The 18,142-nt window shown below is 46.0% G+C and overlaps 2 protein-coding genes across 6 annotated transcripts in view; one reads left to right on the top strand and one right to left on the bottom strand.

Annotated features, from left to right (window-relative positions):
- Positions 1 to 6,618, top strand: part of ATP6V1A (ATPase H+ transporting V1 subunit A) — a 37,358-nt gene extending 30,740 nt beyond the window's left edge. For 4 of the 5 annotated variants that reach the window (XM_073310187.1, XM_073310162.1, XM_073310178.1 and 1 more), the window contains 3 exons: positions 1,117 to 1,211; positions 2,672 to 2,843; positions 4,459 to 6,618. In XM_073310187.1, the coding sequence (XP_073166288.1) occupies positions 1,117 to 1,211; positions 2,672 to 2,843; positions 4,459 to 4,551 (360 nt within the window). In that variant the 3' untranslated portion in view covers positions 4,552 to 6,618. Of the gene's footprint in view, positions 1 to 1,116; positions 1,212 to 2,671; positions 2,844 to 4,458 lie in introns of those variants that run through there. The other variant, XM_073310196.1, reaches the window with a different exon arrangement.
- Positions 6,619 to 9,413: 2,795 nt separating this feature from the next.
- DUSP12 (dual specificity phosphatase 12) lies at positions 9,414 to 17,762 on the bottom strand. The gene is made up of 6 exons (XM_073310208.1): positions 17,376 to 17,762; positions 16,687 to 16,800; positions 16,463 to 16,581; positions 15,829 to 15,925; positions 14,897 to 15,083; positions 9,414 to 11,680 (listed from the first exon to the last, which is right to left on the bottom strand). The coding sequence occupies exons 1-6, from the start codon at positions 17,624 to 17,626 to the stop codon at positions 11,519 to 11,521; spliced, it is 930 nt and encodes a 309-aa protein (XP_073166309.1). The 5' UTR covers positions 17,627 to 17,762; the 3' UTR covers positions 9,414 to 11,518.
- Positions 17,763 to 18,142: the final 380 nt, after the last annotated feature.

An 18,142-nucleotide genomic window follows, 5' to 3' on the forward strand; every position in this document is an offset into this window, starting at 1 on the left:
GTTTGTCTTCAACTTTGGCATTTCTCTTCTTTTTTTTTAGTGCATAAACATGCTCCTTGGGTGCTATTTTAATTATCTTTTATATTGAAACTTTCTGTGGTGCCTCTCACATGACTCTCTGAAAGCACTTCCCAAACATTCAAGCCTCAGTCACCCCCTTTTGAGAGGATAAAATTGAGGCAAAGATGAAGGGACTGATAGTGCAAGGAGCTCAGGAGAAGGGGAATAGATGGCTCTGCACAACATGCTATTAAGAATTTTCTTATCGCTGACTTCATTTGCGAATGGCACACTGGGGAAAAGCAACTACTGGTTTCAGGGATTAGCGGCAGTTTTCTTTTTCTTTTTGATGGTCAGAAATATCATCATTTTACTGAAATGCCCTCAGATGCATTTTTGGAGTCTGGTTTTCCTCATGTGGACATGCTGGAACCGGGAAGGGAAAGCAGAAGTTCTGGCTCCCCGATCTCCTGCAGGCTTACGTCACTGCTACAGCTGCCTCTTAGCAAGCATTGTCGAGGGGGCCGGCTCCAGGCACCAGCATTCCAAGCAGGTGCTTGGGGCGGCCCTGTAAAGGGGGCGGCAGCCCGTGTGCCTTCAGGGCGGCATCTCCTCTTTCCACGGTAGCGGCAATTCAGCGGCAGCCTCTTTTCTCAGGCTGCCGCAGGGGCAATTTGGCAACAGCTTTACTCTGCACGCTGCGCCTCGGCGGCAGCATCCATCTTCAGACGTCCTGCTTGGGGTAGCAAAACCAGTAGAGCCGGCCCTGGCAGGCAAGCAATTAGCATCTTGAAGGAATCTCTCACTTAACTCATTGCTTAACACCTGCAGGAATCCCAACATAGGGTGGAAACTTAACAGTTGTGTTTAATGCTGCTTGTAATCTACTGGTGGCTGGCTGAGTAACTGGCTTTGTATCTGTGAATGGGAAATATGCAACAAAATTTCCTTGTATTTATACAAAGATCTGAAAAGGCAGGGAGGTAAGCCACATGCCTGTAGATGAATGTAAACAAGTAACTGGCATTATGGGCCTTAGCAGAGTTAGGAAGCCAACACCCAGCACTCCCATACACAGAACTTGGCACCAAACTAAATTTGGACTTTGCCTTCTAGGCTTCCTTGGCGGAAACAGATAAAATTACCCTAGAGGTTGCCAAACTGATCAAAGATGACTTCCTGCAGCAGAATGGCTACAGCCCTTATGACAGGTGAGGGCCGAGAGGCTGTGTGCTCCCCATTCATTCTTCCATATATTATGTTCAGATGGAAATCCTATTTGGGAATAGGATCCAGTTTGATGTGGCAACCCAGGACCTGTTTTCAAGGTGATCCGAGAGCTGCTCCTAGGAAAATGCAGCCTGTGGTGTTCCATGTAGGCCATTGGCTCCATGTTGTCAGAGAGGCACTGTATGCAGACCCCTTCTGGGCCCCGTGGTAGGGTCTTGGCTATATTGATAGTTTCCCCAGCATTCTGTCCATTGAAATGAGCACTGCTAATAAACCAGTGCTATGAACCAGCCCGTTGCCTGGATAAACGAACTCCCTCTGGAAAGGGAGAAGAGGATCATTTAGTCTGAACTGATATTCCGCCCCCCCCCCCCCCCCCAATAAGAATCTATCTTTGTTTCAATAGGCCCCAGTGATACTCAGGAGTGTCACAAGAATCTGGTTGAAGCCACTTATTCTCCACTATCACTGCACAGCTCTAGCCCATCTACAACTCCTAACTTCCTCTTACAGCCCCTACTCAGCCTGGTGCTCCACTCAATCTTCCCTCTCAATGGCTCCTCTTATCTACTTTATACCCTGTTTCCATGCTATCCCTTGTGTCTGGAATAGCCTTCCATGGAGTTCTTCAGCCTTCCCTCCTCCTCTCCCCAAACTCCAGACCTATCTGTGCTGTGACACATTCCCCCTCCAGTGGCAACTTGCTTGTGCTGCTCTGTTGCAGCTGCTTGTGCCTTTAGACCAAGTTTTGGGAAGGGATTCTGTTTGCTACGTGCACCCGTTATCTAGTACAACAATGCGCTGCATAAATAATGTGGTATTTCTGTGGTATCTGTCAAGACCACCACTTTCTTTGCCTGGTCTCTCAGTGTGGAGTGGAGTGCTGGGGCCATAGGAGCTGCCAGGTCATGCTAGGAAACACACTGGAGCTGCCATCATTCCTCCAAACAGATGGGAAGGGAAACACTCAGAAATGCACTCCAAATGGAGTCAGCCACAATAATGGAGATGATGTGACTTGATGCTGTGGTGTTGCCATGATGTCAATATGTGGTGACACTGTGTCACTACAGCTTGGAATTGTATTGCAAGGATCACACCATCATGCCAGGCCACTACTTTAAGATTTCAGCTCTGCTTATGACTGAAGTTAAAGATCCATTGCCAGTGGGTCATACTTTTGAAAAAGTTTGCGGCCTGTAATAGGTAGTTTATGCCACTTGGCAGTGAGTGTATCAAGGGTTTTGTGATGTAGCTTTATGGGATGAAATAGGCCAACACTCTTATACTTCCACCCACCAAGGGAATCCAGCCTCAGTGAGGGGGTTATGTTAGTCATGAAGGCACCAGAGCTCTCACTTCATTAAAGATATTCTCAACTGCGCTACAGCCTGGGAAAGTCATTAGTTGTACATACTAGATTCTGTCTTGTTTCCATCAGGTTCTGCCCTTTTTATAAGACCGTGGGGATGCTTTCCAACATGATTGCATTCTACGACATGGCGCGCCGAGCTGTAGAGACCACAGCCCAGAGTGACAATAAGATCACCTGGTCCATCATCCGAGAAAATATGTCTGAAATTCTCCAGAGACTTGTTTCCATGAAATTCAAGGTATGTCTGTGGGCAGCAGGGCATTGGCTCCCTGGCTTCTCTGTACGGCCACCCGCTGCATTGGAATTAGGGATATTGACATTGCTTTGCTAAGGAGACACAAAGTTCTATGGAAGCCTTCAATGCATCTACAAAGCCGTTATCCTGGGTTGCCTGTAAACATTTTTCTTACATGAGGAGAAGTGGTTCCACAAACTGAGTCACTTGCTCTACTTTTTTTGGTTAATATAAAATGCCTCTCTGTTTGAGACTCGGCCTAAGCTGCAATCAAATACATGGCCCTGGTTCTTTCAGCTGAGAACTGCCTTGGTGGATGAGTACAGAGAAAGCAGCTATGTTAATAGGGTCACGCCCAACCAAATGGCCTTGGGCACTGCTAGTGGCTTAGGTCCAAAAATTAGATAGTATTGTATTTTAGGTGTCTGACAAGAAATGTGTTCGTGACTTATTAAAAACACATTTTTTTTCAAGTAAACCTTCAATAAATGATGGGCAATGTCCATACAACACACATCCAATCTGGAACGGAAAAGAAGCACCCATGAAAATAAAAAAAAGTACCTTGTGAACAGGAATCTGGTTCAAGAGAGGCACAAACTGTTTTATTAGCATTTACATGGCCCACATCCCACAGTTTGACATGAGCCTTAAGGAGAAATGTTGAGGGAGTAGATTGAAAAGTATAAACCATCTGTCTAGATACATCTGTGGCCTCCCTCACTGTAATATCACTATGGAGTGTGCAGTGATAAGGGAGAGGAGAGGTGAAGATCCAGCGGATCAGGTTGTCCCAGCCTGTTCATTAAATGGCTTCTCTGGAGTAGAGGCCTTATAGCCTGTCTTCAGTGGGAGTGTAGCTGCACGTTCAGCCACCCTCCATTTGTAGTGAGAAACTGGGGCCTTAGAGTTCTCTGGTATAAAGTGAAGATGTCCTGACATGTTCTTGCAGACTTGTACTAGCTCAATTTCAGTGGAAAGGATTTTGTTTGTGCAATGAGGAAGATGAATCTTAATGTGCTCAATTGCTTTTTTTCATGCCACAGTTCCATATGCCATTTGGCTGTAGCTAGAGGGGAGATGGTATTTAATCATTGTAACACTTGTATCACATAGCATCACTCCCAGTGTGAGCATTACCTCAATCTTTTACACTTGGTTTTCATCTGAGAAGTTTCTACAAACCATAGGTCCAATTTCCTAGATAATGGCTGGGAAAACTTTCCATTATGCTATTGTGTGGTATGTGGGAGAGGAAGGAGAGACATAAACCCAGCTGTCATTTAAAGAGGCTATAAACATTTGGGGGAGGGATAGCTCAGTGGTTTGAGCATTGGCCTGCTAAACCCAGAGTTGAGAGTTCAGTCCTTGAGGCGGCCATTTAGGGATCTGGGGCAAAAACTGGGGACTGGTCCTGCTTTGAGCAGGGGGTTGGACTAGCTGATCTCCTGAGGTCCCTTCCAACCCTGATATTCTATGATCTGCATTCTCCAGAGTGTAGTGAGCAGATATAAACTCAGAAGTCAGGAAGGAGTTAAGCCAGTGGCAAAGCATTGTCAGACTGTATGAGGGAGCAGAGGTTTTTCAAGCCTAACTTTTTCACTTGATGTGTTTTCAGGACCCAGTGAAAGACGGCGAGGCGAATATCAAGGCGGACTATGCTCAGCTCTTTGAGGACATGCAGAATGCATTCCGTAGTCTGGAAGACTAGGCTTTGCCCCCATTCCAATTATCCCCTTCAGTTTAAATTTCTCATCTCAGCCCCTCTGCTTCCCTACTGTGCAAGACTGAAATGAGAGAACCTGAGTTTATAACAGTCCTACATGTCCTTGTTCATACACAGTAGGTCTTTATAAAACATTCCTCTTAGTTTGTTTGGCCTCACAGTGTGTTTGAAATGGTAGGTGGAGTTAGTGTGAATGGGCCTGAGAGAAAGTGAGGTACTGCAATTGTAAACTTGTAAGGTGGGGGATTCTCTACCCCCCCCCCACCTTTCACTCCCAAATAGATGTGATCTCTTAACAGCCAGGCTCTTGCTTCTTGGGGGAAGTAAATCAAATAAGTTGTAGTGGCAGAGGAGGTGAGACTCTTAGTGCAGTGATATGGTACATTGAGGTGGTGATGTTAAGGGCATATGGGCCTAGCTTTTAGTCAGTGACTATCATGCAAAGAATGGGCATTTCCCCTGCTTTGAAATAGGATTTATTCAATTTTTCCAGTGAACTGCTACTACCAATATATAGTGTATTCTTTGGTACAGTTCCCCTTCTAAACCTCCAACTGAGCCTGTATTAAAGCAAGTGTATTACAACACAGTAGTTGTGGAACTCTGCAAGGTCTTAACTAAGAGGAGAAACATGTGAAAGCAGCCATGTGTCAGTTTGCATTTGAGAAGTAGCATTTATTTTCCTACCTAATATTTAAATAGGACTGTTGGACTACACTTTAATTAAAAATCAAAGCCATAGTTGCTCAACTATCAGCAGCAAGAATTTTATTCTCTTGCATCCCTCTCCCAACAGAAAATAGCATGACCCTCAGTTGCTTCAGTGTAGCTACTTTGTACTACAGGACAGGACAAGCTGTGTCAATCCTACTTGTATGGAGCAGGAATCCCGTCCTGCCTCAGTGGCTGCATGCCATAACATTTGCCTTCTAGTGCAATGTTGAGTCACCACATGCTTCCAAAACTTTCCCTTAAGATACCTGAATTTGATTTGTTTGTCCAGTTATGGTATGCAAGGTCCTTTTTAGAGGGAATGTTCAATGCTAAACTTTCTTGTTGAAAGGTTCATTGTGATGCCAAGAGAAGCTGGTAACTCTTTTTTGCACTGCACTCTGGAGGTGTTTGGTGTCCTCAAAGTAGTCAGAGAGCAACTGCTTCTTGGACTTGTTTAACAGCAGACCCAATATGTGATGAGGACTAAATACAGAGGAGCCTTTTCTCATTAACCTACTAGAGCCAGAACTCACCATATTGCTTCACAGTGGGAGAAATTAATAAGGGAGTGGGCAGCCTTTTTGATCTTGTATTTCAGAAGGAATTAAATGTGCTTTTTTGTTTGTTTTTTGGCCACACATTAATCCCAGACTTATTCCAGCTAATGCCTTTGAGCTATCCTTCAGCTTTGAATGACAATGGACCAACTTCTGCTGCTTCCTGTGTTATACTAACTCACTTCTGGCATTGAGCCCAGCTGAAACTTTAAAAGGCTCTTCACATATTAACCTCTTTGATCTCCCAAAATAAACAAATTAAAGATATTCAACCCAGTGCTCTGGTGATGAATAGCTGACAGTTTACAGTTCATTTAATTTCAGTGTATGCTGCCCATGAAGCATGGTCATGTATAAATGAGTAGTTATACAAGCCCTTACCAGAATCCTCATTGTTCACACCTATCACAAGTGTACTGTGTCTGTAGCATTCCATGCTAGAGGACAGATGTTCTATTTCTCTAAATTAATAGAGGATGTTATAAACTTTACAACAGGTCTAAGATAAAGCAGTTGTAATATTTATTGTGCTGTACCTGGCCCTAAGGTGTGACCAGTTCAAAGTTGCATATATATATATTTTTGTTTTGTCTTGTCTGTTTTCAGTGTTGAAATTGATGTTTCACTGTGTTGCTACAAATTTTTCCTCCACACATGTGGAAGGAATGAAAGGATGTGTAAAAAAACAAACCAACACCTGCTCTTCCTCATTTCATAATGGATGTTGCTGAAAGTTGTGCAAAACTGTTCAAGTCAGTGAGAATAAAGTGGATTTAAAGTATTTGTGGGCTCTTCCTATTCATGGTCTATTTCCTCTCTGCAAAATCAAAACTACTTCTAGGAAGTTAGAGTGCATACTACAAATAAAGTCTGAGCAAACTAAACTACTCCCACCCCTTACACTACTGCTTTTAGAATCCCTTTAGGTTTTAAAGCTGCCTTTCAGAAAGGAAAAGCATCCTGTTGCATGGGGCTTAGCTGGGAAGAAATATCAAGAAAATGAATGTAAAACTAGAATAGACCATTCTAATCTAGCATCACCTATTGCTGTAAGAGGAAGACCAACCTGGGGTTCTAGAAACACTTTGAATCTTATGTGATTAAAGGCATTTATTATATTAAAATCCATTATTAAACTTTTCACTTCCTGGTTTTAAAATGTTATAAAATTTAATGCAGGAATTGTTTTAGGCTTGCCCTAGCAGATCAATGCTTGAAATGTCAAGGTAGTTTTAACTAACTTACAAAAGAACCCAACTGTCAGTCTCGATGCTTTTCAATGTACAATTTCAATGTTCGTTGTGCAAATGGCTACTTAGTTCTGCTCTATCCAGCTCTCACAGGAAGGGATGAGGGGGATCTCCCCCCTAAAACTGCCTTGGTAGACCTAGTTTAACTTCTTCCCAAGCATCTAGCCCTTTCCCTTAGAAAACTGAATCAGTACAAATCCAATGGCTGCAGGTGAAAGGTTGTCTCTTTCCCTAAAGACAAGATGCAATTAGTGACCTTTACAGCCACCACTGTTGGCCTTTTAGCCTCTGAAAACAGTCCCACGTTGTTTAATAGCACAGGGAACAGCCTCTTGTCACACCATCTACCTTTCTGCCTTTGTTTCTATAGCTATGGAATGGGTGCATATATATATACTTGCCTTGTTATAATGCATACAGGTTGATCAGTAGGCCCCTGGCTTATTTGGACAATTGATCCCTTAAACAGTAATGTGCTGGGTCCATGAATAACAAATTAGGCTCCACTTCTGCAACAGGAGCTTGACAGCCCTTCACTTCGCACTTTTCCCAACCCTCATGCTATGGAAGCAGTTGTTGGGGCTCTATAGTACTAAGCTTTGCACTTAAGTGCAGGGAGATTCAGCATGGCTGAAGAATACCCTACCCATAAATGAACAGTTTGAGAATTTACATGTAAAGCCATTAGCTAGTATGGGAGTAAAAAATTTCTTAAGGGATCCATTATAAATTATTTGACTTATCCCACATCTCTCCACTCAGGCATCCCTACAAACAGCTAGATGAATCTTGTGGATCTGGAGCAATGAATATTTTTTTGAAAAATGGGATTGTTTCTCTGGACACTGAAGAATGACATGCCCCAAAAACTGTTCTTTCAAAAATGGCAGCCACCTCCCATTTGTATTAGTGCAGGACCTGAGACTAGGTCTTTGTTGTGCTAGGTGCTGTCTCCAACAGCTTACAATTCTGCAAAGGAGTGAGGCCACTAGCTACCCTTCACAAAGATGACCGTACCACCATCCACCTGTTCCTCCCCTCATCCCATCCCACACAGAGGCCATCTTCTCCAAGGGCAGCTTGGCATCACTTACCGTACAAGAAAAGGGATTGGTGCTCTTTACTAAGGACAGCCTTTATATGGCCCTTTTGAGAAGATCTTAAAAGTAGATATGGGCAGATATGGGCTCCCTCCCATTGAACTGTGGGTGATAGGGGATATTGAAAGATGGCAATTTATGTTCGACAGTCTTGTCCCAATAGCTACTGAAATAGAAACTTATGAAGAATGACAGACCTTTAAATAGTCACTGGAGCAGGAGGAAGGGGAGCCTAGGTCTCCCATCTCCCAAGGTGGTGCCCTAACCAGCAGGCTATAGAGCAGTGGTTCCCAAATTGTGGGGCACATCCCCCAGGGGGCACAGAGGAACATCAGGGGAGATGGGACACAGCTAGGGTGATCAGCTGTCCCAATTTTATAGGGGCAGTCCCAATATTTGGGGCTTTTTCTTATATAGGCTCCTTTTACCCCCCAGCCCAATTTTTCACACTTGCTGTCTGGTCACCCTAGACACAGCAGGCCTAGGCCTGCCCCCCCAAGAAAAGGGAGAGCACCTCCCAGCCCCATCCTGCCTCAGTCCCAGCTGCCCAGACAATAAAAGTCAAGTTACCTGCAGTAACTGGTCTCTGCCACCAATAGGTGGGAAGAGCAGCAGCAGGTGCTGCTGCTCCTGGAGCCTGGGGGAGCTCAGGGATGGCTCCAGCAAGAGAGGTATCAGCTGCTCCCCTCTCCTGGCCCAAGTGCAATTGCCCCTTCCCATCTGTCCCATTCATCCTCCCACCCCCAAAGTGCAGCTTCCCCATCCTGCCCCACTCACCCCTTCATCCCCAGAGCACAGCTCCCTCTCCCCCATCCTGCCCCACTCACACACACCCCAGCTCCCAGGGGCATGCAATTGGGTAAGGGGGAGCACAATTGAAAAAGTCTGAGGACCACTGCTATAGAGTCACTCTCTTCTGGCCCAATGTTCTACAGCAGAACAACTTCAAGAGGAGACTGAGGGAGACCCGCAACAGAATATCCCATAGGCTAGTAGTTGTCCCATAGCACCCCCCAGAGAGGATCTGAACGGGAGTCTCCCACCTTTTTCCCCAATCAGGCAGATGGGGGAAGTGAACCTGGGTCTCTCACATGAGTGCATTAACCACTGGGCAAAAAGTTAAGGAAGTGTTGGAATGATTATGCAGGGTACAATCAAGACCCTAATGTAACCATAAGTCCAAAGGCCTAATTGTATTTTATACAATTGCTCTGAACATGCCTAAAAAGACTAAATAATAGCAATTTAATACATCCAAAACACAAACAAAACATTTATAAGCATTTGATCAAGATACCTACAAAAACACCAAACCCAGGAGTGCTTAGACCCATTTTGGGCAGCTTCAACATGGTCAGGCAGGTATTAGCAATGCACCCTTTAACTATTACTTTTTATACCCTTTAGCAAACGAGTGCTTGTCATTGCCAATTACTGACTTCCATTAAAACCCATTTCAGACCAACTTCTAGTCTTGATTAAGATAAGATTTACAACCTCCTGTCTTTCTAAGGCCTTTCCTCCCTCATTCCTCCCCTCATTTTTGCTGACCAACAGTTTCCCCTTTGCACCTGGGTTCACATAGGCTTTAACACTGGTATGTGGGTTGGGAAGGGCCATGTAGGCTCATTTTAAAACATTCTTTTTGTCTTATTTTAAATCATCTGCAATCACTCTTATCGATCATAGTTTCTTTTTAGAAACTTTCCATTAACTCATTCTCACTGGCAGGGGGCATGGCAGCCAGCACTGACAAGGGCCCGCTGTCACCACACCCCCTACTCCCAGGGTCCACAGACAACCATCCCCCCGCCCCCCGAAGTGCAGGGTCGAGACAGTGCCCAGGAGGGCTGCCCCCATCTCCCCACAGCCCCAGGAGAGAGAGACTCGGGGTGGGGGGAGCCAGGAGCTCCAAGAGGGAGGGGAGCGCAGTGGGATTAGTGCTGGGAACCCTCTCCCTGCACCACGCCATTTCCTTGCTTGGGGTTTCTTTTTGGTCCGCTCTGACAACTTCAGCTGGGGTGGCTGGTAGCATGGCGGGGGGCATTCTGGGACTAGTAGTGCAGCTGGCAGTGCAGGTCCCCGGGCCCCAGCAGAACACAGCGGCATGCAAACTACAACTCCCACCACTTTTTAGAAACTTGCAACACCCAGTCCCTTTTGCACCTGCGCGCTGCGCTCCCCAGGCTGCTGAGTGTTTCAGCTGGTGCTGGGAAGTTGCTGACTCTTCACATTGCTGGGCTGTGGCCCAGGCTGGATTAACCCATTGTGGGCCCCTTCCAAGTGTGGGCCTGGCGTAACGGTGCCACCGGAGCCATTTTAAATCCGGTACTGCTCTCCCCTTGCTACCTATGAGGCCCGTGAAAAATTGTTCAGTGACTTGTTTAGGTTCCTGTTGTAAAGTGGCATTCATAGAAAATTGTCTCAACATCCATTTACTAACTTAACTTGAAACAGTTCTTTGATCCAAATTAAACAAAAGTTGAAGAACCACCCTCAGAAGAGACCATCTCCATGACTAAACAGTACATACACAGCACCTTCTTTCCAAAAATCTCAAGTGTTTTACAAAAAACCACCACCTCCATTTTCCAGCTGAGGAAACTGGAGAGATTGGGGCAGAGGAGAAGTAGCTTGCCACAGTCACACACACAGTTTACAGAAGAGAGTGGAATAAAACTCCTCACCCCCAATGCTGTGTTCTGGTCATAAGCCCCTATCATACAGCATGCATTCCCTTTTCAGAACACTTCATAAACATTTGCCTTCAAATAGGACCTTTGGAACTGGTCTTACAGAAATGCTACCATGAAATGATAGCCCACAAGCAAAAGCCACACGCAATCCTCCTTCTAAACTAAGGAGCCTTCACAACACCACTGGTTTCAAAATATGCCTTTCATGCTCTGTGTTTACAGATGTCAAATGTGTTCCACCACTTTACCAGATATTTTGCAAGACCATAGGCATGACTAGATGGAGTTTATTAGCACTTCACACTTGCAGGCTCTACGATCAGCAATATTTCATCTATGGTTTTTTAAAAAGATGTCAATGGATTTTTTCCATTAATTCATATGGCCCTCCCCAAACCTATGAAATACAGGAAGCCTCAAGGAGAGTCATCCAGCCCATCTTAAACAATTCTCTTGCACCGATGCACATGTTCATAAACACTAGAAGCTTGTGCTACAACTGTATGTTCAAGCAGTGTCAAACTACCCTCATGCTAACAGAAAGGAAGTAACTACTGACCACATCAATACACTATAACAGGCAACAGTTCTCAGAGAATCTCAGGGGAGTCACTAAAGCCAGCAAGCACCAGCGTTCACGTTTTGAGAGTTTGGAATCCACAGACTGGCAGCGCTTTCATTTCATCCACCCGACTCTTGTGAATCTGGAAGGCAGGAGTCACCCATCGGCCACACGAACACTGTTCACCACGCCAACTGAAGCAGCCCAACTTCGAAGTGCATTTGGGGCACAGAAGCTGCAATAAACACAAGCAACAATATATAAGGCTCTTTCAAACAATTCACTTCTCAGACTTCAGGACTAGAACTCCTAGGAAGCAGCTACAGAGCCTGGGACCACATCAACAGTTTCACATATTCCAAGGCTAGAAGGGACCATTGTGATCATCTAATCTGACCTCCTGTATAACACAGGCCACAGAACTTCCCCAAAATAATTCATAGAGCATATTGTTAAGGAAAACATCCAATATTTATTAAAAATTATCAGGGATGGAAAATCCACCACGACCCTTGGTAAGTTGTTCCAAGGTTAATTACCCTGTTAAAAATTTACACCTTATTTCTAGTCTGAATTTTTCTAGCTTCAACTTCCAGCCAGTGCATCATGTTCTAACACTTTCTCAGCTAGACCAAAGAGCCCATGTTTGTTAAATATTTGTTCCCATGTAGGTACTTATAGACTGTAATCAAATCCACACAAGTCCCTTCTCAGATTAGAGGATCATACTTCACAAGTCCAACAAGACTACTGAAATCTAACCACTTCAGTATAATAAAGGAAGAATTTTTCTATTTTTTTATTTTGCAGATCACTTCAAGAGATCACCTGTTTTGCTGGGTATTCAGAACATTTTGGACCAGATTCACAAGAGCATTCAGCAACCAGAAGAAGAGACAGCTCATCTCCTGATTACAACTGAAATGAAATAGCCAGATTTTAAGACGCTCTCAACATTTAGCATCTACAATTGTCCTCAATTATAGCTGATGGGTCTGAAGCACTTAAATTAAGTGACCAGATTTTCAGATGCCTAAATGGGAGTTGAGCTTTTTTGAAGATCTGGCCCTCCACTTTGCAGACCGCTAGAAAGGGCTCTGTGAGCCACAGTTTGAGCACCTCTGCGATAAAGCCTATTGTGCATAGCATTTCATGCTGTAAGAACTATCCCAAAACATAGTAGAATGCAGCTGCATAAGTAGCAGAGGAACAAAAATAATTAAGTAAAGGCAAAGTCGGGATTCTAAAGGATTTGGGGAGATAGAAGGCGGCTACTCCAGATGGCAGAAGCTACAGCAAAGAAGAATTTTGCATCTAAAGAAGTGAAACTGTGGGGAGAGAACCTAAGTCCATTAGATAAGCCTGGGAAAGTGCACAGAAAGTTTGGAAGACAATAGGGAAAGTTTTAAGTGAAACTGACCAGGAGTACTGTATGGATCATTTATTTATTTAGCGTGTGCATAGTCATCTAGCCAAGCGATGGCATCTTCAGTGGCGTGATGCAGTTCTTCTAGGTCATCACTGAAACTAGTCAGCAGGCATTCGTTGACAATGTGCATCACCATCTGTGTTGCACCACAGCTGCATAAAGGGCTGTCACGAAGGCCCCAACTACACGGGTTAGCTCCAGAGAGACCTTGCCTGGTCCAAAACCTGTTCAATAGGGACTATTGGCGACGGGGCAGGTCAAAACCAGGTGGGCAAATTGTGGGGTCGGCGATATCATTTTCTCTCGCCAGAGTGTTTCTGCCCTAACATCCTGGCATGGCAAATGAGACTATAATGGACGACGTAACAACAAATGTGCAGCTGGTGGTTTTAAAAGGTCATCGTGCAGAGGCAGGCTTGAGTTGGCACATACTTTCTCCAGTAACTTGCCAGTGGCAACCTCTCGTCTGATATGAGAAGAAGAAATATTACTCAGAACTGGAAGCTGCCATGGGAGTGGAGTTGGATGCAGGGTGCCAGAGATGATACTCATGGCAGCATGTAACTGCATATCTGCCAGTTTGGTGTGTGATGATCAACTCCAAACTGGTGCACAGTACTCCGCCACCGAATACAAGGTGGCAAGAGCTGATGTCTGCAAAATTGGAGCACGAGCACCCCATGATGAACCTGCCACTTTGCTAAGAAGATTGTTGTGCATCTTAACTTTAGCTGCTGTCTTCTTCAGGTGGGCATGGTAACTCAGTGTGCGGTCTAAGGTCACACCTAGATAGAGCAGTTCTACTTTAGGCTTCACCTTCTGACCATTCAGATAAACATTCAGTTCTCATGTTGTGCTGGCGTGATGAAGATAGAACGAACTAGACTGTTTTTATGACTCTTGTGACCAAGTCTTACAGTAGTCAACTAACTTTATCTTGTCCCGGTTTAAGGTGGCATCAAGCTCATGAAATGTCCGGGCCTGGGTACCACAACAGATGTCGTCTGCGTAAATGAACTTTCGTGACTCCGTTGTTGGCAGGTCATTAATGTAAAGGTTGAACAGGATTGGAGAAAGCACAGAGCCCTGGGGTAACCCACCGCTCTATCGTCTCCAAGCACTCGTATTCTTCCCCACATGGACTCTGAACTGCCTATTGCAGAGGAACAGTTCAACAACGCCTGTGATCTAAGGTAGCAGAACCCATGATACCGTCACGAGCAGGCCACTGTGCCATACCGTATCATATGCCACTGTTAGAGCGATGAAAACAGTGCCTATTTTCAAGTTTCTCTGGAAGCCATTTTCAACAAATGTAGAGTAATGTGATCATGCTTTTCTGGAATGTGGGAAGAAAAAGGCAGCAGAACTGCATACATGGTAAAGCTGGGATTTTTGGGAGGGCAGAAGAGAGCTGAGAAGAGTCTTCTGACAGAAGTGGAGCTGAGAAAGCAGCAAACATATAGTTTAACTCAGCTTTACAGTGTTGTCATGAAGACTCACCAGTCCAGGCATCAAATCTACTTACTTGTCCTTCATTTTGGTGATAATGGAAAAAACCTAGATATGCTTCTTCAGCAAAACAAAACCCACAATCTCTAACAGGGTAAGTGAAACTCTGCAAGGTTGCTCTAAAAACATCTCTGCTGCATAATCACAATTTTACTCGATAGAGCTATAAAAATGGTGTCCTATGGCTTAATAATCTACTGTCATGGAGGATACCTGAAACAGAATTCCACTCCAGGTATCATCCTCCATCAGCTAGTGGCTATTGGTGACTGTCATGTGGGAGCCCTAGAGCTGTAGGAAGTGGGAGAAGACGACATTTACAGCTTATTAACGAGCTTCAGAGGTGGTGGAGACTGAAAGGACTGTAGCTGTAACAGCAGTCTTGCACGAGCAGTAAAACCAGGAGATTTAAGGAGTCTGGTCAGATGCAGAGAATCATTAAAAAAAAAGTGAGAATGTCTCTTAAGGGAGTTTCATAGATAAACATTGTGAAGTGCTTGCTCCCCTCACCTGTCCTTCCATCACTCCTAACAATACTGGCTCCATCCACTGTACAGGCTCAATGAAATAAGAGGTACATTTAACCCGACTGTCATTACGAAGCTGAGCAGGATCTGTAATCCTCTTGTGAGCAAAGGCTGCTGGTCCACTTCCTTCAGCATGGGCCAAAATGCTCGAACTACGAAATAGGGAACGTCTATTCTCCAGAGGAAAAAGAGAGAGAGAGAGAGAAAAAGGCTGAAGATAACTGGACAACAGTGAAGTACAAGGCAATAGTAGCAGCAGCAAATGGATGGGGTAATACAGTGTACATTTTCTTTTTTCATTTGACGAGGACAATGAAGGCTGTCCCTTTTTAGGCCCCCTCCCGACCTCAGCAAATCCTATCATGTTTTCAGCCCTGGGCCTCTTTCCCACAGTTACACTTTGTTTCTTATGTGGTTACTTTTAGCAAACTCCTAGCTAATGAAACATGAGATCATCCAGGTACATGCGTCTGGGAACTGTACAGCTAGAAAATAGGAATTTCTCTTATTTCCAATGCTTAAGAAAAAGAGGCCGAAACAAGACCAGACAACTGACCTATGGAGTTAAGAGGCTTCTTTGGGGTGGGGCAGATTTTGAACAGTTTCAACTTATTAAACTCAGTGTTAAGTTGCTTCTGCTTACACCAAAACGAAGTGGAGCTGCACCTACTTACAGAAGATGTACACTTAGCTCCAGGGGTTCTAAGGGACTTCAGAGCCTGAGAGACATTTTATTCTTCATGATCACAAAACAAAGATTAGGCAAAGGAAAGTATCATATGTACTTCTGTTTGAAAGTTTTTCAAGGACTTATTCCTGTTCTGAAAGAGACAAACCCAATAAGCTATAAAGGCTATTTTCCTTACAACAGTTTATTTCAGAGTAACGCTTTGTGAGAAATGAAAGGCTCCATACCTGCATTTTCTGCACCTGTAGAGAACCTCACTGTTGAGAGTTTGACAAATGCTGGTTGGGTCAACTGCAAAGACTTCTCGTGGCAAGTCCTGCAGCTCTGCAGAGAGAGAGTGATACAAATCTGTGAACTGAACTCAAACTTAATGACCTATTTATAGTCTTCGCACTTCTTACCCTCACCTTCCCCTTCCTTAGGAAGTTCCTAAGAGATGAGCCTCACTCCTTAGTTCCTAAAAAGGGGAGTTCCATTGTGCTAATTACAAGAAGCTTTGTATCTACAGATAGTATGTCTTGATCTTGTCTTGGTGTACAGATAGCTCCCAGTCACAAAACTTTATACACACAACATGCAAAGTTTTCAGGCTATCAAGGTTTTTACATGCACAAATCACCATATTTGGGCACTATCTGCTCTCAGTTGCACTGGTATAAATCAACAGAATTGCCAAACCAAATTAGATTAGAGCCAGCAGAGTGTAACTGAAAGGCTGATTCCGATAGTGCTAATATTTCAGTCCTGGAACAGGTATCTACCCTAAAACTATAATATACCATCCTTTTGCAAGTTCAATAACTCTTAGCTACCATATAGCTCCCCTGAACACACACCACCTCAGACATTACCTTCACTCACCAGAATATTTCTCTGTAACTTTTTGCAAGCGATACTGTTTATAAATGGCACTGGTCACATCAACTTTACAGCCCATTGCTTCATACAGTTTCAGCTGCCATTCAAAGCCTTCGTTCATTCTGGAACAATAGTGAAAATCAGAGGCACATTTCCTAGGCTATGGAGAACGTACATATTAGTCCACACAGGGACAGAAAGGAATCTTATCAGGGCAAAGAACTCACTTGGCATCTGATTTGATGGCTTTGATAGTGGCATAAGCCTCTTCGAAGGTGAGATTGTTGGTTTTCATTAAATACGCCGTCACTAAAGCAACACTTCGACTGACTCCAGCATGGCTGAAAGACAAAGAACTCTTCAGAATAAGATCATGAACAAAACTGGGGAAAATACACTAGGAGAATTCATTCATTTCAAGCCTCTCTTCCATTTTTACTGGTCTGCTTCTGGGGAAATTAATCTCTTTCCTCCGTTTCTGGCCTGAGGGGGAAGGTGAGCAGGGCCTGGCAGGGGAGCGTGCGGACCTGGGAGGTGAAAACGGGATCGCTTGGTCCTGGTCACTGCAGGGAGCAAGGGCCCGACCACATCTCACTTCTCCAGGGATGCTGGAAAGATTTGCACCGTGGGGGGGCTGAGAGCCATTGAACCAAACTGTAAACCCGATGTATGACGGGAACCGCTTCCAGCCTGGCCGTGCGGCGGCAGCTCCCACCCCGCCACACGGCTCGTTCCAGCAGCTCTGCACTTCTCCCCCAGGCCTAGCGCTGAGGCGCTGCCTGCCCTGGTGCTAAGGCCAGTGCAAAGGGGCTCGGGCAGCTCAGCCTCCGGCCGCACTGCCCCGGGAGCCCAGCCCGGGCCAGGACGCGGCCCCTTGGACGCTGGGGGGAGGAGGGGTCCCCTGCCCCGGGCTCACCATCGCACCAGGACGGCGCCGCCCCCCGCCCGGGCCGCGCTGAGGAAGGCGGCGCAGGAGTCGAGGTGGCTCAGCAGGTCGGTGCCGGGCTCGTCCCGCGCCGGGATATGCAGGGTCCGGATCCCCGGCACCGCGGCCGGCTCCTCCGCGTCCACCGAGAGCAGCGCCGCCACCCCCGCCGCCTGCAGGGCCCCGGCCGCCGCCCCGGCCGCCGCGCCGGCCACGAACAGGCCAGGAAGCACCGGCACCATCCGGCCTCGCGCCCCGCTGTCAGCGTCTCGACTGGCGGGTCGTGTGGCCCGGCCTGGCGTCTCCCGGCCTGCCCCTTCTCCCCGCCCTTGCCACCACCAACATGGCGTCTCCCGGCCTGCCCCTTCTCCCCGCCCTTGCCACCACCAACATGGCGTCTCCCGGCCTGCCCCTTCTTCCCGCCCTTGCCACCACCAACATGGCGTCTCCCGGCCTGCCCCTTCTCCCCGCCCTTGCCACCACCAACATGGCGTCTCCCGGCCTGCCCCTTCTCCCCGCCCTTGCCACCACCAACATGGCGTCTCCCGGCTTAGCCCTTCCCCATCGCTGCCACCGAACCCCGCCTCCCGGTGCTTCGTTCAGCGCCGACAGCGAGACGTCCTCGGTTCTACAGTGGAAAGGGCCCTCCTGGTACCTGAGGGAAGAGCCTCTTCCTTCCCCCACCCACCAGCAGGGCAGTTTCCATCTTTGTCTCCTCTGGTGGTTGCTCGCGCACACACACCTGTGCACTGTGAGGC

This window comes from Lepidochelys kempii, chromosome 1 (assembly GCF_965140265.1).
Source record: "Lepidochelys kempii isolate rLepKem1 chromosome 1, rLepKem1.hap2, whole genome shotgun sequence".
NCBI lineage: Eukaryota > Metazoa > Chordata > Testudines > Cheloniidae > Lepidochelys > Lepidochelys kempii.